This window comes from Manis javanica, chromosome 7, assembly GCF_040802235.1.
Source record: "Manis javanica isolate MJ-LG chromosome 7, MJ_LKY, whole genome shotgun sequence".
NCBI lineage: Eukaryota > Metazoa > Chordata > Mammalia > Pholidota > Manidae > Manis > Manis javanica.
This window is the reverse complement of record NC_133162.1, coordinates 25,850,075-25,874,093: the sequence shown is the minus strand read 5'-3', so window position 1 is coordinate 25,874,093 and position 24,019 is coordinate 25,850,075. Positions and strand designations below refer to the sequence as shown.

Here is a 24,019-nt window from a genome sequence, read left to right as displayed (position 1 = left end):
GGTTACTAAAGGGGAGGGATGTGGGAGTGTGGGTGGGGAAGGAGGGAGAAGGGGATTGAGGGGTATTATGTTTAGTACACATGGTATGGGGGATCACAGGGAGAACATTGTAGCACAGAGAAGGCACACAGTGGATCTGTAGCATCTTACTGCATTGATGGACAGTGACTGCATTGGGGTATGGGTGGGGACTTGATAATATGAGTAAATGTAGGAACCACATTGTTTTTTCATGTGAAACTTTCATAAGAGTGTATATCAATAATACCTTAATAAAAAAATTTAAAAATAAATAAATAAAATAAAGAAGAAATCCAATCTACCCAAGGTTGGGGATGAGTCAGATGTACATCACCATGGTCTGAACATGAACCATTCACCCAATACACAAGAGAAGATAACATGTTTATAAAGCCAGAAAGTCTCCTGACCTGCTCTCCTAAAAGTTCCCCAGTTCCTCTAGATACAAGGGTTTTTTGTTTTTTTAGTATTTCAGCAGAAATTACTGCTCCCTAAATTCATCTGCAAGGCATACCACACTCCCTGGAGGTAAATAGTAGCACTATAAGCATTTAAAAGAATGTAGGAGGGTGGAGCCAGGATGGCGGCGTGAGTAGAGCAGTGGAAATCTCCTCCCAAAAACACATAGAGCTATCAAAATATACCAAAGAAAAATCTTCCTAAAATAGAGACCACAGGACACAGGACAACATCCAGACTACATCCACACCTGCAAGAACCCAGCGCCTTGCGAAGGGGGTAAGATACAAGCCCCGGCCCGGCAGGACCCGAGCGCCCCTCCCCCCGGCTCCCGGCGGGTGGAAAGAAACCGGTGCGGTTTTTTTTTGGCGAGTGCTTTTTGGAAGCCTTAAAGGGACGGGCCCCCGTTGCTAGGGAGGCAGGGTGGCGGGACCGGTGAGCAGGTGCCTGGGACCAGCGCCTGAGGACAAAGAATATCCCGCATTTCTCCCTGCGGGACCGGCGGGCGGGTGCCTAAGACCGGCACCTGAGGACGGAGGAAGTCGCGCGTTTTTCCCCTTTTATTCTCTCTTTTTGGCGAGTGCTTTTTGGAAGCCTAAAAGGGACAGGGACCCCGGTGCTAGTGAGGCAGGGCGGCGGGACTGGTGAGCGGGTGCCTGGGACCGGCGCCGGAGGACAAAGAATATCGCGCGTTTTTCCCTGTGGGACCGGTGGGTGGGTGCCTGAGACCGGCACCTGAGGACGGAGGAAATCGCGCGTTTTCCCCCTTTTTTTCTCTCTTTTTGGAGAGTGCTTTTTGGAAGCCTTAAAGGGACAGGGACCCCGGTGCTAGGGAGGCAGGGCGGCGGGACTGGTGAGTGGGTGCCTGGGACCAGCGCCTGAGGACAAAGAATATTGAGCGTTCCTTCCCTGCGGGACCGGTGGGGGGGTGCTTTTTGGAAGCCTTGAAAGGACAGGGACCCTGGTGCTAGGGAGACAGGGCAGCAGGACCAGTGAGTGGGTGCATGGGACCGGCACCTGAGGACAAAAAAAAAAAAAAAAAAAAAATCGCGTGTTTTTTCCTTTTTTTTCCTTTCTGTTACATCTCTCATTGTTGCTGTTGTTGTTTTGGTTTGGAGAGTGCTTTTTGGAAGTCTTAAAGGGGCAGGACAGGTCACTTAGACCAGAGGCAGGGAATCTGGGGATCTCTGGGCACTCTAACCCCCTGGGTAGCAGGGAGCACAGAGGCCCCTTACGGAGATAAATAGCCTCCCGGACGCTCCCCCTCCAACGGGGCTCCACCATTTTGGAGGAACAGCCCCAGCCAGGCCAAGCCCACAGCAACAGCGGAGATAAACCCCAAAGCAACTGGGCAGGAAGCAGAAACCCTGTCTGCACACAGCTGCCCAGCACAAGCCACTAGAGGTCGCTATTCTCCCAGGAAAAGGCCACAAACCAACAAGAAGGGAAGTTCTTCCAGTGGTCACTTGTACCAGCTCTGCAAACTATCTCTATCACCATGAAAAGGCAAACCTACAGGCAGACAAAGATCACAGAGACAACACCTGAGAGGGAGACAGACCTAACTAGTCCTCCTGAAAAAGAATTCAAAATAAAAATCATGAACATGTTGACAGAGATACAGAGAAAAATGCAAGAGCAATGGGATGAGATGCAGAGAAAAATGCAAGAGCAGTGGGATGAGATGCAGAGAAAAATGCAAGGGCAGTGGGATGAAGTCTGGAAGGAGATCACAGATGTCAGGAAGGAGATCACAGAAGTGAAACAATCCCTGGAAGGATTTATAAGCAGAATGGATAAGATGCAAGAGGCCATTGAAGGAATAGAAGCCAGAAAACAGGAACGTATAGAAGCTGACATAGAGAGAGATAAAAGGATCTCCAGGAATGAAACAACACTAAGAGAAATATGTGACCAATACAAAAGGAATAATATTCGTATTATAGGGATACCAGAAGAGGAAGAAAGAGGAAAAGGGATAGAAAGTCTCTTTGAAGAAATAATTGCTGAAAACTTCCCCAAACTGGGGGAGGAAATAATTGAACAGACCATGGAATTACACAGAACTCCCAACAGAAAGGATCCAAGGAGGACAACACCAAGACACATAGTAATTAAAATGGCAAGGATCAAGGACAAGGAAAGAGTTTTAAAGGCAGCTAGAGAGAAAAAGGTCACCTATAAAGGAAAACCCATCAGGCTATCATCAGACTTCTCGACAGAAACCCTACAGGCCAGAAGAGAATGGCATGATATACTTAATGCAATGAAACAGAAGGGCCTTGAACCAAGGATACTGTATCCAGCACGAATATCATTTAAATATGATGGCGGGATTAAACAATTCCCAGACAAGCAAAAGCTGAGGGAATTTGCTTCCCACAAACCACCTCTACAGGGCATCCTACAGGGACTGCTCTAGATGGGAGCACCCCTAAAAAGAGCACAGAACAAAACACACAACATATGAAGAATGGAGGAGGAGAAATAAGAAGGGAGAGAAGAAAAGAATCTCCAGACAGTGTATATAACAGCTCAATAAGCGAGCTAAGTTAGGCAGTAAGATACTAAAGAAGCTAACCTTGAACCTTTGGTAACCACGAATCTAAAGCCTGTAATGGCAATAAGTACATATCTCTCAAAAGTCACCCTAAATGTAAATGGACTTAATGCACCAACCAAAAGACATAGAGTAATAGAATGGATAAAAAAGCAAGACCCATCTATATGCTGCTTCCAAGAAACTCACCTTAAACCCAAAGATAAGCATAGACTAAAAGTCAAGGGATGGAAAAACATATTTCAGGCAAACAACAGTGAGAAGAAAGCAGGGGTTGCAGTACTAATATCAGACAAAATAGACTTCAAAACAAAGAAAGTAACAAGAGATAAAGAAGGACACTACATAATGATAAAGGGCTCAGTCCAACAAGAGGATATAACCATTCTAAATATATATGCACCCAATACAGGAGCACCAGCATATGTGAAGCAAATACTAACAGAACTAAAGAGGGAAATAGACTGCAATGCATTCATTGTAGGAGACTTCAACACACCACTCACCCCAAAGGATAGATCCACCGGGCAGAAAATAAGTAAAGACACACAGGCACTGAACAACACACTAGAACAGATGGACCTAATAGACATCTATAGAACTCTACATCCAAAAGCAACAGGATATACATTCTTCTCAAGTGCACATGGAACATTCTCCAGAATAGACCACATACTAGCTCACAAAAAGAGCCTCAGTAAATTCCAAAATATTGAAATTCTACCAACCAATTTTTCAGACCACAAAGGTATGAAAGTAGAAATAAATTCTACAAAGAAAACAAAAAGGCTCACAAACACATGGAGGCTTAACAACATGCTACTAAATAATCAATGGATCAATGAACAAATCAAAATAGAGATCAAGGAATATATAGAAACAAATGACAACAACAACACTAAGCCCCAACTTCTGTGGGATGCAGCGAAAGCAGTCTTAAGAGGAAAGTATATAGCAATCCAGGCACACTTGAAGAAGGAAGAACAATCCCAAATGAATAGTCTAACATCACAATTATTAAAACTGGAAAAAGAAGAACAAATGAGGCCTAAAGTCAGCAGAAGGAGGGACATAATAAAGATCAGAGAAGAAATAAACAAAATTGAGAAGAATAAAACAATAGCAAAAATCAACGAAACCAAGAGCTGGTTCTTTGAGAAAATAAACAAAATAGATAAGCCTCTAGCCCAACTTATTAAGAGAAAAAGAGAGTCAACACAAATCAACATAATCAGAAATGAGAATGGAAAAATCACGACAGAATCCACAGAAATACAAAGAATTATTAAAGACTACTATGAAAACCTATATGCCAACAAGCTGGAAAACCTAGAAGAAATGGACAACTTCCTAGAAAAATACAACCTCCGAAGACTGACCAAGGAAGAAACACAAAAGTTAAACAAACCAATTACAAGCAAAGAAATTGAAACAGTAATCAAAAAACTATCCAAGAACAAAACCCCGGGGCCGGACGGATTTACCTCGGAATTTTATCAGACACACAGAGAAGACATAATACCCATTCTCCTTAAAGTGTTCCACAAAATAGAAGAAGAGGGAATACTCCCAAACTCATTCTATGAGGCCAACATCACCCTAATACCAAAACCAGGCAAAGACCCCACCAAAAAAGAAAATTACAGACCAATATCCCTGATGAATGTAGATGCAAAAATACTCAATAAAATATTAGCAAACAGAATTCAACAGTATATCAAAAGGATCATACACCATGACCAAGTGGGGTTCATCCCAGGGATGCAAGGATAGTACAACATTCGAAAATCCATCAACATCATTCAACACATCAACAAAAAGAAAGACAAAAACCACATGATCATCTCCATAGATGCTGAAAAAGCATTTGACAAAATTCAACATCCATTCATGATAAAAACTCTCAGCAAAATGGGAATAGAGGGCAAGTACCTCAACATAATAAAGGCCATATATGATAGACCCACAGCTAGCATTGTACTGAACAGTGAGAAGCTGAAGGCATTTCCTCTGAGATCGGGAACCAGACAGGGATGCCACTCTCCCCACTGTTATTTAACATAGTACTGGAGGTCCTAGCCACGGCAATCAGACAAAACAAAGAAATACAAGGAATCCAGATTGGTAAAGAAGAAGTTAAACTGTCACTATTTGCAGATGATATGATATTGTACATAAAAAACCCTAAAGACTCCACTCCAAAACTACTAGAACTGATATCGGAATACAGCAAAGTTGAAGGATACAAAATTAACACACAGAAATCTGTAGCTTTCCTATACACTAACAACGAATCAATGGAAAGAGAAATCAGGAAAACAATTCCATTCACCATTGCATCAAAAAGAATAAAATACCTAGGAATAAACCTAACCAAAGAAGTGAAAGACTTATACTCTGAAAACTACAAGTCACTCTTAAGAGAAATTAAAGGGGACACTAATAAATGGAAACTCATCCCATGCTCATGGCTAGGAAGAATTAATATCGTCAAAATGGCCATCCTGCCGAAAGCAATATACAGATTTGATGCAATCCCTATCAAATTACCTGCAACATTCTTCAATGAACTGGAACAAATAATTCAAAAATTCATATGGAAACACCAAAGACCCCGAATAGCCAAAGCAATCCTGAGAAAGAAGAATAAAGTAGGGGGAATCTCACTCCCCAACTTTAAGCTCTATTACAAAGCCATAGTAATCAAGACAATTTGGTACTGGCACAAGAACAGAGCCACAGACCAGTGGAACAGATTAGAGACCCCAGAAATTAACCCAAACATATATGGTCAATTAATATTCGATAAAGGAGCCATGGACATACAATGGCAAAATGACAGTCTCTTCAACAGATGGTGCTGGCAAAACTGGACAGCTACATGTAGGAGAATGAAACTGGACCATTGTCTAACCCCATATACAAAGGTAAACTCAAAATGGATCAAAGACCTGAATGTAAGTCATGAAACCATTAAACTCTTGGAAAAAAACATAGGCAAAAACCTCTTAGACATAAACATGAGTGATCTCTTCTTGAACATATCTCCCCGGGCAAGGAAAACAACAGCAAAAATGAGCAAGTGGGACTACATTAAGCTGAAAAGCTTCTGTACTGCGAAAGACACCATCAATAGAACAAAAAGGAACCCTACAGTATGGGAGAATATATTTGAAAATGACAGATCCGATAAAGGCTTGACGTCCAGAATATATAAAGAGCTCACAAGCCTCAACAAACAAAAAACAAATAACCCAATTAAAAAATGGGCATAGGAACTGAACAGACGGTTCTCCAAAAAAGAAATACAGATGGCCAAGAGACACATGAAAAGATGCTCCACATCGCTAATTATCAGAGAAATGCAAATTAAAACTACAATGAGGTATCACCTCACACCAGTAAGGATAGCTGCCATCCAAAAGACAAACAACAACAAATGTTGGCGAGGCTGTGGAGAAAGGGGAGCCCTCCTACACTGCTGGTGGGAATGTAAATTAGTTCAACCATTGTGGAAAGCAGTATGGAGGTGCATCAAAATGCTCAAAACAGACCTACCATTTGACCCAGGAATTCCACTCCTAGGAATTTACCCTAAGAACGCAGCAATCAAGTTTGAGAAAGACAGATGCACTCCTATGTTTATCGCAGCACTATTTACAATAGCCAAGAATTGGAAGCAACCTAAATGTCCATCGGTAGATGAATGGATAAAGAAGATGTGGTACATATACACAATGGAATACTACTCAGCCATAAGAAGTGGAAAAATCCAACCATTTGCAGCAACATGGATGGAGCTGGAGAGTATTATGCTCAGTGAAATAAGCCAAGCGGAGAAAGAGAAATACCAAATGATTTCACTCATCTGAGGAGTATAGGAACAAAGGAAAAACTGAAGGAACAAAACAGCAGTGGAATTACAGAACCCAAAAATGGACTAACAGGTACCAAAGGGAAAGGAACTGGGGAGGATGGGTGGGCAGGGAGGGATAAGGGGGGGGAAGAAGAAGGGGGGTATTAAGATTAGCATGCATGGGGGGAGGGAGAAAGGGGATGGTGGGCTGCACAACACAGAGAGGACAAGTAGTGACTCTACAACATTTTGTTAAGCTGATGGACAGTAACCGTAATGTGGTTGTTAGGGGGGACCTGATATAGGGGAGAGCATAGTAAACATAGTATTCTTCATGTAAGTGTAGATTAAAAATTAAAAAAAAAAAAAAAAAAAAGAAAGAAAGAAAGAAAGAAAAGGGGGATTACTCCTTAACAGGATAAAACTATTGGTAAATCAAAGATCAACGCATGCTTTAAATATCCTTAATGTTGATCACTTAAAGGGTGTCAGATGATCAGCTATGGAGGTACTCTTTTCTGATAATATTCCTTTCTCTTAATTAAAAAAAAAAGCAGTTACTGTGTGCTGACCTCCAATGAGTTCTGCACAGTGGTAAAGAGGGCAAGTCAAAGTGTGGGCAAAGGGTCTGTTTGTTTCTATGCAGAAGATCAAGGCCTAGCTTGGATACCCAGAAAATGAACTAAGATACGATATGAGGAGGAGCTTCCGGCATCAGCACTCTCTGGAGGACTTGTGCCGGGGGATGATCATCAAAAAGCCTCCACAGGGATCCGGACGATGCTGCGGTTGTGGCTGCATCCAGCCCACCATCTCCTGGACTTGCCATAGGAATGAGGAGGGAGATGTCTAGGCTGGCATGTGCATACAGTGAGACAACGAATTTGACCGGATCTGTACTGTTGGAACTCAACCAGGAGTTGGGAGGGGTGCAAGTTGTAGCACTCCAAAATCTCATGACTATAGACTATCTATGGTTAAAAGAACATATGGGATATGAACAGATCCCAGAAATGGGCTGCTTTAATTTGTCTGATGGTTCAAATACAGTTGGACAATATCCATCATATCATAGATAAATTTTCACAAATGCCTAGGGTGCCTAAATGGTTTTCTTGGCTTTGCTGGAGATGGATGGTAATTATAGATTTGCTTTGTTTATGTCACCGTATTCCTATTATGTTAATATGTGTGTGCAAATTAGTTAGTAGTTTAAAACCTATACATGCTTAAGGTACTCTACAAGAAGATATGTCAAAGAAATAATCAATCCTCCCATGTTTCCTTCATATGCTACATCTATAGCTTTTCTTCTTCCTTCCTAATTACAACCCTTAAATAGAATTCGTGCCTCATATCGAATTTACCGAGTATCATAATTCCTCCAGGTGGTAAAGATACCTCGAGACAAGTGCTGGGCATAGAAGCCACAGGGCATAAATCTGCAAAGAAGTAAAAAGCTAACCTTTGCAAACAATATGGCTTCTCTCTCACTTACCAACTTTACATTTCCCTGTATGGCCCCGGAAGATGACTGGTTAGCCAGAGACGGGTAAGATTCCTCAAGGGAGGAACAACCTAAGACAGGCACAGTCGCAGGGGGGCCATCAGGTGAGAATTTGGGGATCAACAGAGGTGAGGCTCAGAACCTCACCCCCCCTGCTTTGAGAGAAATCTTCTGCATCCGTGGATGTCTTGCTGCCCTTGTCTAGCCTGGATTAATACTTAGTCCATGGGCACACACCTGATCATCTGATCATCTACATTTGCCTTCTTACAGCACTAAACTATGTTTTCTACCTTTATCTTGCATCTACCTACCACTTCAGCATTTTATTAAAAATAAAAATAATAATAATAATAGGAGAAATGTGGGATCAACATATAAATCAAGTACAAAAATCAAACAAATATTCATATCTGACCTGATTGTTTATAGGTCATAATGCATGATCAAAACCGAAAGTTATCTGTGATGAATGCCCTTGTACTGTTCACCATGTAAGAATTTATTCACTATGTAAGAATTTGTTCACCATGTAAGAACTTGTTTGTTATGCTTCAGAAGATTGGAGACTGACGAGAATTAGGCTTGAGATGGATTAATGATTGTACATTGAGCGTTGACCCCCCTATACTGAATTTTATTGTTGTTAACAACCATTTGATCAATAAATATGAGAGACGCCCTCTAAAAAAAAAAAAAAAATTTAAATGGCCTTGATTATGATTAACATGTATAGTGGGGGGGGGGGCCACGGGAAGGGCTGTGCAACACAGAGAAGACAAGTAGTGATTTTACAGCATCATACTATGCTTTGATGGACAGTGACTGTGAACGGGTATGTGGGGGGGCTTGGTGAAGGGGGCGCCTAGTAAACATAATGTCCTTCATGTAATTGTAGATTAATGATACCAAAATAAAACTAATTAAAAAAAATTAAAAAAAAAAAAAAAAAAAGAATGTAGGAGTATTTCTACCTCCCAACCTTCATTTCTCACACTAGTTCCCAACATGCCTCTTCCTTCCTGAAGGCCCTGTCACTTGTGGGATTCACATCCTTCTGTTCCACATGGCTCCTTGCCACAGCGTCTCTCATAACATGGGTGGCAAATTATTCAATTTCACCCCCATAGACTGTCTCTAAAACAACCATATAACTCCTTTCCATTTTAATGGCTTTTTAATGCTAGTCACACCATGTCTTTTATATCTCCAAAATTAAAATAGAGTGAGGCCACCTCTCTGAACTCCCTTCATGGAGAGCTCCAGGACAGGCCCCAAACTCTTCTTCTATCTCTTTTCTTTTTTTAATTCCTGGAGCTGGAATTCATCACTCACTCATCCAAGTCTTTCAGAGTACAGCCTCTCTCTCACTATACTAACAAATGACACTACTGAGTACTCACTATACACTTGGCACTGTTTTAAGTGCTTTAAATATACATTATTTAATCATTAAAATAGCCAGATGAAGAAGGTATTATTACCATAATTTTACAAAGAGTATTTTACTTTGCCCAAAGTTACATAGCTAGTGAGTAGTAAAGCCACTAAATCTCTCTCTGGTAGTCCTTCTACCTACCATAATTTTAGTGCAAAAAAAACAGGTGTTGACTAATAAAACATTCAAAATCCAGGTTCAGTTAATGTTCTATGGAAACTCCAATCTGATATCTATAAAATCAACATTCCCACTTTATTCAAGAAAAGTCAGTAACTGAGGACATTGTCTGGCAAGCATCACCCCTATTTTCTAGATAGTAGGCGAGAACCTACTGTCTAATTCAGTAGGCACAGGAGCCACTATCAGGCACCATCCACATCTTGTATGTGCTCATTTCAGAGTAGGTGTTTAACCTATACTTGAAAGTGGAAGTAATTCAGGGACTTTCCCAAGACTAAGCAGTAAGTGGCAAAATCAGGAATTTGCCAATCTCTATTCTAGGTATCAACCACTGTCTGTATCTACTAGAGGTGAACCAGCTTTACAAAAGAGAATTTAATGCAGTCCCATCAGCATCTATTGAGTCTGCCTACTTGCACAAACTAATAACACAGATGAAGACGGTTACATAAACATGACTACCTCAGGTTCCCTTTCAAATTATTTTACACAAGAAGGCATGCATTTAAAAAAAAAAAAAAGAAGGAATCCATTTACATCTTCAGAAGGAGGAATCGACTCCAAACTGACAGGATTCAGGAAACTCTGCTTGAAAATCACATTTTTCTGACATCTCCCAGAATGAGAATTCACTGTAAGACCCTCTTCTCAAGGAGCAGGAGCTTCTGTAAATTAATACTGTCTATCTCCTAGTTCAAGCCCTGAAATTCCTCAAGCTGCACAGTCACTCACATCTTCTTCATTTTCTTTCCTGTTGAACCATACAAGCCTCATGAATACCACCTAAGTATAAAATGAAAGTTACAAGACACACTCCTATAATCTTCTTACAGAAAGCCCAAAAGTAACTGCAACCCTGCAAAGTAAATTGATTTCCCACTAGCTTAATAACTAACATTTATCGAGACCTTATAATAACACAGGGATAGTGTAAGACAAAAAGGGGGTCCAAAATTACTAAGTTGAGAAACTCACTATTAAATGGAAAAAGTGCATATTCGGATACTTAAAAATAAACAAGATCAAATTACTTTTTCCCAGGATTTTTTTCACATATACCTTCACTTAACTCATAGCTACTGCCAAGATATTAAGCTCATCTGGCCTCCTTTCTTTCAGCTGCCTCCTAACATCTCCATGTGCACATCTCACAAGCAACTTGATCTCAGCAGACCAGACTTATCTCCTGTATACCTCTTTCCATAGCCATCCCAACCCTTTTAAAAATCGGCTGTTTTCTAATCCACATCCTGGTCAATGAAATTCCCACTCACCCAATCTCTTAAATTAGAAACCTTAGCGCACACTCTGTACCCAGTCACTAAGTCCTGTTGCATCTATCTCAGAAATATTTCTGAAATATATTCCCCTCCTCTTCATTTCCACTGCCACACATCATTCAGGTTCTCAGTCAACTGTAACAACTCTAATTAGTCTCACTGCCTAATCTCTAATTACTTTAATCTGTACTTCTGTCACTCCCTAATATAAAAAGGGGGTGGCTTCCTACCCTCTTTTCAGTCTCACCTCTTTGCAATTTCCCCACCACACATTCTGTTTGGGACAAATTTCTCACATTTAAAAATCATCTGTTTTTCTTTCCCTCACATTTTCACCATGCTTTTATTTTATGCATGCTGTTCTCTGCAACTGGAATGCCTTTCCTTACTTGTGCAAGGTCCTATTCATCCTTCAACACCCAATTGAGTATCTCCTCCCTGCAAAGATTTTCCTGGGTCTCCTAGGCAATGGCAGTATTCCCCTCCTACTGTTTAATATCCTTTATATGGATATGTAACACACAGCACTACAATTCCATATGGATATATCAGAGAGGAAAAGATACTTGAGGAAAGATACTCATATTTCTAACCCCAGTGCCAGTTACATAGTTAAGTGCTCAATAAATGTGTACTGAATAAACAGTTCACCCTCACATACCCTGGATTAACTTGTTATTTGGTTGTTTTCCCCAAATTTGATGGATTCTTGAACTTGGCTTTATGAGAAATTTCAACTTTCGTAACTGCTTTGAGTTTTCAATTTTTCTTTAAATCATTATACAAATGTTGAGCGAGTTAACTGTAATGTCAAACTTTCCAATGAAAAAGCCTTAAAGGCTTCCCTATTCACTAAGAAAAAAATGGGAATTCCCCCTTTACAATCCTAACAAGAAGGATCCACCCTTCTCTAAAAAAGTGATTGGTCTGACATCCCAAAATCCTTCACATAGGAAGTACTGTGCACACAAATCCATCTGAAGGCACACCCAAAATAATACTAATTAACTTGTAAAGGGTAGGGACATAAACTGTATTTGCCTTGGTTTACAAAGTCACTGAGAGCTCAGAATGGCAAAGAAACAGCTCTCACTAGAGGAAGAATTGGCAGGGGGGCATGGGGGGTGGGGGGCGCGTGGAGAAGGGGGCACCTGATGATCCAGAATCATTTATTGGGGCTGCGACAAGTTTCTACTCTCCCATTCTCCAGAAGCAGCACGTCCAGACTTCTAACACTCTCCTTCCCCGGGAACCTGTTTTTCTCTGGTTCTTCCCCACAGCTGCCTGGGCACAGGTTCATTTCCCAGGCCCGCACCCAGTAACCCGGAGACCACATGGTAGCTTCACTGATTTTGTGTGAAGGGTGGCCTAAAGCCCGTCGGTCAGGGACTGAAAATAGAGAACCCGACGGGGGCCCTTCCGGGACACCTGAAAACTACTTCGGACAGCCCGGCCTTCCTCTAGCCCTACTCCGAGGTCTCGCCCCACACCCTCTCCGGGGCCATGCTGGACTGAAGACCACCAAGGGGCAGGAACCATCTGGGAGGACAGGCTCTCGAGGTAGCTTGAGGGGTCGGAATCCGGCCCGAGCTGGAGTCAAAGGTTAGCACCTCAGCTGCCAGGAAGGCCCAACAGGGACTGGGAAGGACATGACCGGCATCGGATGGTCGGAGGGACCGACCGCTGGAGGAGTGAGCCATTTCACGCTCCACTCCGCCGCCCCGGGCCCAGCCTCCCAGCCAAACGCAGCCTCAGCCCGCCCCAGCAGCTGTCCTCCCTCCCTCTCCCCGTAGTCACCCCCGTCGTCCCCAGGCCGGTGCAGGCCCCGCCCCCAGGGCCGCCTCAGGGCCAAGGCCTAGTATGGCAGGATCCGCAGGGGTTGGCCAGGTGTGGAGCCCGCCCGGGCCGGCGCCGCTTACCGAAACCCCGGAGTCCTGCTCCACCACCCGCGCAGCTCCTGGACCCCCTCACTCCCAACACCACAAATGCCGCGGCTGCTCCAGGCTCAACGACGCGCTCCTGACCTCTCCCGACCCTTCTTCCAGTCGGCTGCCGTGCCCCCGCAGGGTCCTAAAGCCCGCCTCGTGGAAGGTGCCTCCCGGACTGCTTCCTTAGGCAGGCTCAGATCACGATTCCCCAGCAAGCATCACAAAGACTACACCTCCCGAAATGCACCGCGAAGAAGAAATTCGCAAAACAAACCTATCTTGCGGGTCTACTGGATGCAAATTGCAACAGCGTCTTTTTTTTAATATGGAACACGCTGAACTCGGCAACTCAACTTTAGGAATAAATGTATTGACTAGAAACATTGGCAAAGTTTGGAATGATACGTGTTCTATTATTTATTGAAACTTTGTAAGTGAAAAATTGGAAATAAAACTTCAACAAATACGTATTGTGTGCAAAGCAAGTCTGTGATAACCTAGCAAGTAACCTCTCTGAGTCTGTTTTCTCATAAGCAAAATGAGGATTAAAAAAGATATGCCAGGCAGTGTGTGTGTGTGTGTGTGTGTGTGTGTGTGTGTTTCAATCCTTACAATAACTTCATGAAGCAAGTACTTCACAGATGAGAAAACAAAGATTCTGAGTGATTAAATATCTTATCTAACGTTCTGAAGTTAATAAGAGGTGACGAAGAGTTTGAACCCAGTTTATCAGAAAAGAGATCTTAGTGACCCAGAAGCTCAGGTTCTTTCTTGGGGAATTTTTTTTCTTGTTTATTTACACAGTTGCGTAGGACATGATTAGTAGTAAAAAGTTATACCTCAATAGAATACAAAAAAAGTGAGACGACAGAAAAGACAAGTAGTGACTCTGTGGCATCTTACTACACTGATGGACAGTGACTGCAATGGGGTATGGCGGGGACTCAATAGTAAGGGTGAATGTAGTAACCACATTGTTTTTCATGTGAAAACTTCATAAGAATGTATATCAATGATACTTTAACAAAAAAAAATGAGAAGGGACAAGAAAAGCCATCTTTAGGTGAACCCCAATAGTTCCTAAGCACCAGTTAGAGGCCTCCAGTGCAACTGAAAGGACACTTTCCATACCTGATTTCCTTTTAACAAACCTTTGCTGAACACCTGCTGAATACCTAATTCTGGGAGTTGAAAAAAATTATGATTCTGAGATTATGTTGTAAAAGAGTGACAGAGAGATAGACAATTGTTTTAAATATCATACAGTGAATTATCAAGGGCAGGGTTAGAAAGGCTCAAGTTTGTAAATGCCCTGAAAATTCCAAGAAGTGAAAATTCCACATCAATCTCTTCCTGGGGTAAGGTGAAGATGGAATTAAGTCTTAAAGGAAAGGAGAGGATATGAGGGTAAAGTAGCACAATACACTATCCACACCTATATCTGGGAAGTTAATTAAGTACAGATTCAGACAAGTGTAAGATTAGAAGGCCACACAATGAATAGGTAAAAGCATGAACTCTGCTACACTGGGAATGAATACCAGGTCAGCTACCTACTAGGTAGATGATTTTGGACAATTGTTTGAGCTCCCTAAGCATTAATTTCCTATCTGAAAAATGAGTATAATAAAAGGCCTGTATCATATTAGTTTGGTTATCTAGCACTGAACCCTTTCACTCATCCTGGGAGTCTCTTCCTTTGGATATATTCATGATGGAAAACGTGGCTATGAGCAACCAAGATAAGTGAGCTCTTGTGACCTGGGCTTGGCCACTAGGTACAGCCTACAAAGACTTTACTCTTGATCACAAGATGCAAAGATGAAGGGATGGTCAGAATTCATTCATAAGTGGTGTATCTTTGCTAGGTGGTTCCTGTTGAAAAATTGTTATGCCTCCTAAATTTTGGACTTCAGAGAGTGTCTTCCTTCCTCATTTTCCAAGCATGCTTTTCCTGTCTCCTAAAGACTCTTTTAGCCACTATGCTCTAAGAAAATTCAATTTTTCTTAAGATAGCCTATTTCTGTAATTATTCTGTAACTCTTAGCCAAAAAAGTTCCTAAGTGATATCACACACACAGACATGTGCCCACTCAAGCTTACTCATTTCTTTACCAAACATCTTTTGACATATTTGTGCCAGGCTCTACTGTAAAAGTGAGGACATAAAGATTAAAGAAGTTCTATGGCAACTAGGAACAGCTGGAGGAGGAGAAAATTTGGGCAGGAGGTAATGATAAGGACACGTTGAGATTGAAATGTCTGTGAGACATCCAGGCAGAAATATTTAGTAGATATGTGGTCTCATGTTTATTGGCATTCAGCAGAGATAGCTGGGCTATAGATAAATATTTTGGAGCCATTGGCCTAGTGATAGTGGTTCAAGTCATGAGAAGGGAGGGAATGGTCTAGAAAGAGGGTAAAAAGGGGGGGAGGGGCAGAATTTAAACACAACCATTAAAAGACAGTAGAGGGAACAAGCAGAAAGAGAAATCAGGGAAACAATTCCATTCACAATTGCATCAAAAAGAATAAAATACCTAGGAATAAACCTAACCAAGGAAGTGAAAGACCTATACCCTGAAAACTACAAGACACTCTTAAGAGAAATTAAAGAGGACACTAATAAATGAAAATTCATCCCATGTTCTTGGGTAGGAAGAATTAATACTGTCAAAATGGCCATCCTGCCTAAAGCAATCTACAGATTCAGGGCAATCCCTATCGAAATACCAACAGCACTCTTCAACCAACTGAAACAAATAGTTCAAAAATTCATATGGAACCACAAAAGACCCTGAATAGCCAAAGCAACCCTGAGAAGAAAGAATAAAGCAGGGGGCATCTCATTTCCCAACTTCAAGCTCTACTACAAAATCACAGTAATCAAGACAATTTGGTACTGGCACAAGAACAGACCCATAGACCAGTGGAACAGTATAGAGAGTCCAGATATTAACCCAAGCATATATGGTCAATTAATATACCATAAAGGAGCCATGGATATACAATGGGGAAATGACAGCCTCTTCAACAGCTGGTATTGGAAAAACCCGACAGCTACATGTAAGAGAATGAAACTGGATTACTGTCTAACTCCATACACAAAAATAAACTCGAAATGGATCAGAGACCTAAATGTAAGCCATGAAACCATAAAACTCTTAGAAGAAAACATAGGCAAAACTCTCTTGAATATAAACATGAACAACTTCTTCATGAACATATCTCCACAGGCAAGGGAAACAAAAGCAAAAATTAACAAGTGGGATTCTATCAAACTAAAAAAACTTCTGTACAGCAAAGGACACCATCAGTGGAACAAAATGGCATCCTACAGTGTGGGAGGATATATTCATAAATGACATATCCAATAAGGGGTTGACATCCACAATATACAAAGAGCTCACACACCTCAACAAACAAAAAGCAAATAATCCAATTTAAAAATGGTCAGAGGGAGAGATAAGGGGATAAAAGGGACATGATTAGCACACATAATGTAGGGGTGGGGGCACGGGGAAGGCAGTATAACACAGAGAAGATAAGTAGTGATTCTATAGCATCTTACTATGCTGATGGACAGTGACTGTAATGGGGTATGTGGTGGGGACTTGATAATGGGGGGAGTCTAGTAACCATAATGTTGCTCATGTAATTATACATTAATGATACCAAAATAGAAATAAACGGGCAGAGGATCCGAACAGACACTTCTCCAAAGAAGTTCAGATGGCCAACAGGCATATGAAAAGATGATTCACATTGCTAATCATCAGAGAAATGCAAATTAAAACCACAATGAGATATCACCTCACACCTGTTAGGATGGCCAACATCCAAAAGACAAACAACAACAAATGTTGGCAAGGATGTGGAGAAAGGGGAACCCTCCTACACTGCTGTTGGGAATGTAAATTAGTTCCACTATTGTGGAAAGCAATATGGAGGCTCCTCAAAAAACTGAAAATAGAAATACCATTTGACCCAGGAATTCCACTCCTAGGAATTTTCCCTAAGAATGCAGGAGCCCAGTTTGAAAAAGACATATGCACCCCTATGTTTATTGCAGTATTATTTACAATAGTCAAGAAATAGAAGCAACCTAAGTGTCCATCAGTAGATGAATGGATAAAGAAGATGTGGTACATATATACAATGGAATATTATTCAGCCATAAGAAGAAAACAAATCCTACCATTTGCAACGACATGGATGGAGCTAGAGGGTATTATGTTCAGTGAAATAAGCCAGGCGGAGAAAGACAAGTACCAAATGATTTCACTCATATGTGGAGAATAAGAACAAATAAAATACTGAAGGAACAAAACAGCAGCAGACTAACAGAAACCAAGAATGGACTAACAGTTATCAAAGGGAAAAGGACTGGGGAGGATGGGTAGGAAGAGAGGGAGGGATAAGGGGAAAAGGGGGCATTACAATTAGCACACATAATGTAGAGTGGGGAGGACAGGGAAGGCAGTATAGCACAGAGAAGACAAGTAGTGATTCTATAGCATCTTACTACGCTGATGGACAGTGACTGTAATGGCGTATGTGGTGGGGACTTGATAATGGGGAGAATCTAGTAACCACAATGTTGCTCATATAAGTGTATATAATGATACCAAAATAAAAATAATAAAAAAATAAAAAATTTAATAAATAGTGGGGGAAAAAAGGATGGTAGAGGAAGATGAACCAAGGACAAACAAAATACTGAAGGACTAAAAAAGAGGAAGTAGTCTGAAAAATACTCTGGAAAAGAAGAAAAGGAGAGGGGGAAAGATGTCATGGAAACCACAGGAAGAACTTTCAAAAAGGAGGTTGTTAACTATCTCAGAGAGAAAAGGAAATAAAAATGTCCTTGAATACCTCCCGAAAATCTACTTCAGGTAAGTAGTGGTTTGAAGAATGAATAGGAGAGAGAGTGGAGGCAGCAAATGCTAGAGGATCTTTGCAAGAAATTTGACTAAAAGGAAAGGGAGAGAGAGAAAGGTGGGTAGAGTTGGGGAGATGAGAAGACAGGATAAGACTGGAGAGAGTTTCTATGCTGAGAGCAGGACAGAATGAGGATGATGAAATAGAAATGGAGGTAGGTTCTCTGGTATGTTTTTTCAGGAGGCAGGGAGAAGGAGGACATAAGGAGGGTTATCACATCACCTGAACAGGCAGTCAGGAAAGGATCCCTGCATATCAATTTGTAGGTGTTGCTGGAGAAATTATACACAGACTCAGTGCCACTAAAGTATGTTTTAATTTTGTCTTCTGGCAGACTGTCAGTTTTGGTGAACTGTTAATATAGTAGTTTAGTGCCCTGATTCAGATTGCCTGTGGATGAAATCCTACCTCTACCTCTAGTACTTAACAGCTGTGTGATCTTGATCAATTTATTTAATCTCCCTGTGCTCCATTTTCCTTATCTGTAAAAGGGGCCTGTTGGGGGGCTGGGGGGAGCTGTCACACAGTAAATGCTATGGAAGCATTAGCTATGATTATTTTTCACAAGTTTGTCATTTCCATGTGGTTAAGGTTTTCTGTTTTGTTCAAGGGCCGTCTACTCAGAACCTGGCATTTAGTAGGTGCTCAATAATTCATGAATAATGAATGAATAAATTGGGGTGAGCGAAGCTTGGAGGGAAGGAAAGTCTTTAGAAGGGGATGCTTTCAGTTCAAGGCTCATTCTGGCTGTAATTCCAATTCCAGAGTAAGACTCTGGGCATCTCCACGGCTTTCAGGAACGTGGGGCAGCGAGCCTACATAGCCGCTCAGCTCCTAGGGCTGGCGAGGTGTCAGGTGCTGAGCCCTTGGGTGCTCAGGTGGCTCCTCCCACACCAAGGCGTCCCCCCCAAGCCCCACCCCCACCCCCCGCAACTCTCCCGTAGCTCCTCCTCTGGGGGCGGAGTCGTGCCGGCGGGGCGTGACCTGGGCAGGCCCTGAGCTCGCCTGCCGGGAGGGACGGAGCTGACTCAGCCTGGGTCTCCGCCCACCTCCTCTACGAGGGCCGGAAGTCTCAGCCCCACTCTCCACCTCTCCCGAGAGCCGGGGCTCAGGAGCCGGGCCTGACCTCACCGGGCAGCGCGCCCTCGGTGTGCTCCGGCGCGGACGGCACCATGAAGCGTGCTGGGACTTTGCGCCTGGTCTCTGACCTGAGCAACTTCAGCGGGGCAGCCCGGCTTCGGGAGTTGCTGGCCGGGGACCCAACCGTCCGAGTCCGCTACAGCTCGGACGGCCGCCACCTGCTGCTGCTGCGACCCCTGGGGGCACCGTCCCCTCAGCTTCTGGTCGCGGTGCGTGGACCCGGCGAGGAGCTGGAGCGTGCCTGGCCGGCTGGCCACCCTTCTCCACTAGACGCCTTCTTCCTGCCGTGGCCGGTGCGACCTGCGCTGATCCTGGTGTGGGAAAGTGGCTTAGCCGAATTCTGGGGCCCAGGGGTGGGGCCCGGTTGGCGGCTGCTGCAGAGCACCGAGCTGTGTCCTGGCGGTGGAGCCCGCGTGGTGGCTGTGGCGGCCCCCCGAGGCCGCCTGGTGTGGTGTGAGGAGCGTCAGGCTGAAGCTGAGGGCCACCTAGAATCGCCCACAGCTTCTTTAAACCACTGCGTGTGCGTCCGGTCCCTGGAGCTCAGCGGAGAGGCCGGCGCCAACTTGGGCCGCAGACACATTCTGCTGCGCCACTGTCCCCCTTTCGGGCTTCTGGCCTCCCGCAAAGACCTCTTCCTGGTGCCCACTGCCACCACCTGGCCTGGTGCGGTCCACATTTTGCTCATCTGGAGCCCAGGCAAGGGCAAGGTGATGGTGGCTGCCCCATGTCTTGGCCTCTCCTACAGTAAGAGCCTGAATCCCGAACGAGGGGATACATGGGACTTCCGGACCCTGCTCCGAGGTCTTCCTGGGCTACTGTCCCCCGGGCAGCCACTGACTGTACACACCTGGGCCCCAACTCCCCAGGGCCTGTTGTTGCTTGACTTCAAAGGTACTGTGAGTCTGATGCAGTCTCACGGTGGCACCCGAGCTGTGGGCACCCTGCAAGAGGCACCCATAGGCCCAGCAGGGTCTGCAGCACTGGGAACATTTCATGGCACTCTGGCCTGTGTGCTGGGCTCCACATTGGAACTGCTAGACATGAGTAGTGGGCAGCTGCTGGAAAGGAAGGTCCTAAGTACAGACCGAGTACATTTGCTGGAACCACCAGCCCCTGGCATGAGGAACGAGGAAGAGCTAGAGATGCGAAGGGGTCTTCGCTTGCTTTCAGCCTTGGGTCTGTTTCAAATAGGTTGGGAGGCCCCACAGGGCCTTGAGCTGCCTTCAGCTGAAGACCTGGTGTTTGAGGAGGCCTGCAAGTACTACCAGCGGCGGAGCCTGCGAGGTGCCCAGCTCACCCCAGATGAACTGAGACACAACAGCACATTCCGGGCACCCCAGGCCCTGGCCTCCATCCTCCAGGGCCATATGGCCCCATCTACACTATTGACCACCCTGAGGGGCGAGCTTCGGGATTACCGGGGCTTAGAGCAGCTCAAAGCCCAGCTGGTGGCTGGGGATGATGAGGAGGTTGGCTGGACTGAGCTGGCAGAGCAGGAAGTGACACGCCTGCTGAGGACCGAGTTGATGGGAGACCAGCTGGCCCAGCTCAACACTGTTTTCCAAGCCCTTCCTACAGCAGCCTGGGGTGCGGTCCTCAGGGTCCTGCAGCTCCAGCCAGATGGAAATGGCAGGCTGAGGTCCCAAGCTCCCCCTGATGTATGGAAGAAGGTACTAGGGAGTACAGCAGCTGAAAAGGAACCCCCCAATGGGATACTGCCCCTCTTTGAACTCCTGTGCCATTGCTTGTGCCGGCTGGAGCCTCGATGGCTGCCGCCCTTTGTGGAACTGGCACAGCAGCAGGGTGGGCCTGGCTGGGGGGGAGGGGGCCCAGGACCGCCCCTGTATCGCCGAGCACTTGCAGTACTAGGTGAGGAGGGGACCAGGCCTGAGGCACTGGAGCTAGAGCTGCTCTTGGGCAGTGGCAGGCCCAAAGCTGTGCTCCAAGCTGTGGGGCAGCTGGTACAAAAGGAGCAGTGGGAGCGGGTTTTAGAGGCTGGCTTGGCCCTTGGCCCCTCCAGCCCCCTGCTTCAAAGTGAAATCTTCAAACTGCTACTGGCTGAATTTGCCCAGCACCGCCAGCTTGATGCTCACCTCCCCCTCCTTTGCCGCCTTTGCCCACCAGACCTAGCTCCAGTTGAGCTCCTGCTTCTACTGAGGTCACATCTCCCAGATGAGTTGGAGGCCCCTACCCCATTCCCTGAGCCTGGGGCAGAGCCCCCTCTCACTGTGGGCTTGCTCAGAACCCTGTTGGAGCAGACTGGGGCTCAAAGACAGCCCTTAGGCCCAGTTCTAAGCCTGTATGAGGACATCCTACATGATCCTGGCACTCCACCACCCACCCCACCTCGGGGACCTATGACTACCCTTCAGGCATTAGACCACCCAGGCTCGGAGGCCTGGGCACCATCTGGGCAGGGCCTCTGTGTGACTGACACAGTCTAAAAAGCATTTCTAGGACAATGATCAGAGAAGGGGGTCTAGGAGTTGGAGGGAGCCAAGATGGGTCCTGTGTGTACAATACTCTTCTCTCTTCTGAAACAATTAAAAATAGATATAGATATAGATATAGATATAGATATAGATATAGATATAGATATATTGTTAAATATTGTGGTATAATAAATATGTTTGGTCTTGTCCTCAAGTTTTTATCCTGGCACAAAGCTCCTAAAACCCTTGGAATTTTCTTGACTGTCTTGTTATTCATAATAAGCCCCTTTAGATCACACCTGCTTTTATGCTAATGAGGTAACTTAGGGTTAGGATCTCCAGCCTCAGGGTGGGGATGGTCACCAGAAAGACTAAATGGTGAGAGGGTTGAACTTGGAGCCCCATCCCCAACCTCCTGGGAGGGAAGTGGGGCTAGAGATGGAGCTCTATAAAAACTGAACAAGTCTGATGAACTTCTGGCTTAATTAACACCCATCAAGGTGCTGGGAGGGAGATGCACCCAGAGGAGATATGGATGCTCCACATGCACCCCCACCCCATACCTTAACCCTATGCTCCTCTTCCATCTGACTGTTCTGAGTTCATCCTTTTGTAATAAAAATGTAAACATAAGTATTTTCCTCAGTTCTGTGAGCCATTCTAGCAAATTATAAAACCAATTTATAGCATTAAAACTCCCAATTTATACCCAGTCAGAAGTATGAGTGACTTGTGAGTGGCATTTGAAGTAGGGAAACTTACAGAATTGTCCGCAGAGGACTAATTGTTGGTGTTGGAAAATACTCCAGAAATATATACACCATTTGTGTGCTTTTGAACAACTGAGGGTCACAGATGATTGTGGTTCATAGAAGTGATTGAATCTGATTCTGTTGGCTGAAGTAGCCACTTCCAAAAATGGAAATAATTAACATTTATGAGCATGTAATATGTGCCAGACACTCTGGCAGTCTTTAAATAATCCCTCATTTAATGCTTTTAATAACCCCATCAGGAAAGTAGCAATATAACTATTGTACAGGTGAGGAAATAAGGATTTAGAAAGATTACTTGGCCAAGGTCAGTCAACTAGAAAGTAGCAGCTCTAAAATTTGAACCACCTCACAGTACAGCCCAGTAGCTGCTACCTCCTTGGGCTTGAATGCATTTCTCATTTGTGGCTCAATGCTAGCTTTTCTAGGCTATCATGAGGGAGATGTGCTGAGCTGTACCATTCCTTTCCCCAAGACTTCTGTTCTTGAGTAGGAACTGGGATGGGCCCTGGGCTCATGCCTATCTCCCAGGAGTCCTGGAGCAGCCCCTGGTTGAGTGGAAGATTTACCACACACAGAAGAGCCCTCTGGCTTAGAAACGAGTCACGGGAGCAGGGTTGCTTGGAGGGATCCACATTCCTGCTGACTCCCTAAGCCAAGAAACAAGAACATCTCTGGCACAGATTTCTGGTTGTCTGGATTTAGTTAGCCAAACCACTTCCAAAAAGGTGTTGGCCCTCTGCCCACTTCTACCCAAGTGACCTCTCAGCCTAGTTCTGGCCTTGGGGTAGGCCCCTGGATGCTGCTAGTCACCATTTTCCTGGAACCCCAGCTATCACTTGTCCAGGCTTGAGACCAAGGTGAGGAGGACTGCCAGTCAGCTTTGTCCTCAGCCGAGACCTGTAGCTTGGATTCTTCTCTGCTTCATGCTGGTCTTAAGGTGGCCCTTAAGGCTCATATGGGAAGTTTCTCAGTCTTTCAGGAAAGAGGACAATCCCTAAGGCTTATCCAAGTCTGGTGTTACTCCTCAGCCTCATGGAGGTTCTGGGAGGGCTGCTCAGCCTAACAAGTCTAGGGACAGCACCTTGGCCTCATCCAGAACTTGGACAGCCCTTGTCCTGGCCAGCCAACACCAGGAGTCAAGCTCCCAGCCCTTAAGCTACTACTCCTCCCAGAGGCCCCAAAGTAGGGACAGGTCACCTCTTGGACTCCACCTCAGCCCCTTCCTCATCTGGGAGGGGCTCTGCCTCCTCTTCTTGGTCAAGCCTGAACTACTCTGGCTAAATCAATGGGAAGTTGGGGATGCACAAAAGCATGGATCTGCTTCCTGTTCATGATCCTGCTGAACCATGGTTGTTTCTTCTCAGCCTGAGATTTGGCTCTGTACTGTGCCAGGAGGAGAAGGAACTGTACTCAGTGGTGCCCTGGACGCATGGGCAAAAAATGGGGGCAAGGTTTTTCCTTGGAGTTGTATAGATCAAGTTCTTCATAGCTACTCATG

General features: G+C 44.4%; 2 protein-coding genes across 6 annotated transcripts in view; one reads left to right on the top strand and one right to left on the bottom strand.

Moving 5' to 3' along the window:
* Positions 1–13,618, bottom strand: part of ARMH3 (armadillo like helical domain containing 3) — a 233,335-nt gene extending 219,717 nt beyond the window's left edge. For 2 of the 5 annotated variants that reach the window (XR_012133065.1, XM_037001304.2), the window contains exon 1: positions 13,224–13,616. The gene's annotated coding sequence lies outside the window, so the exon portion shown is untranslated. Of the gene's footprint in view, positions 1–13,223 lie in introns of all 5 variants that reach the window. The other 3 variants (XM_073240515.1, XM_037001303.2, XM_037001302.2) reach the window with 3 other exon arrangements.
* Positions 13,619–19,212: 5,594 nt separating this feature from the next.
* On the top strand, positions 19,213–21,954 carry HPS6 (HPS6 biogenesis of lysosomal organelles complex 2 subunit 3). Its single transcript, XM_017674374.3, has one exon. The coding sequence runs from the start codon at positions 19,346–19,348 to the stop codon at positions 21,755–21,757; it is 2,412 nt and encodes an 803-aa protein (XP_017529863.1). The 5' UTR covers positions 19,213–19,345; the 3' UTR covers positions 21,758–21,954.
* Positions 21,955–24,019: the final 2,065 nt, after the last annotated feature.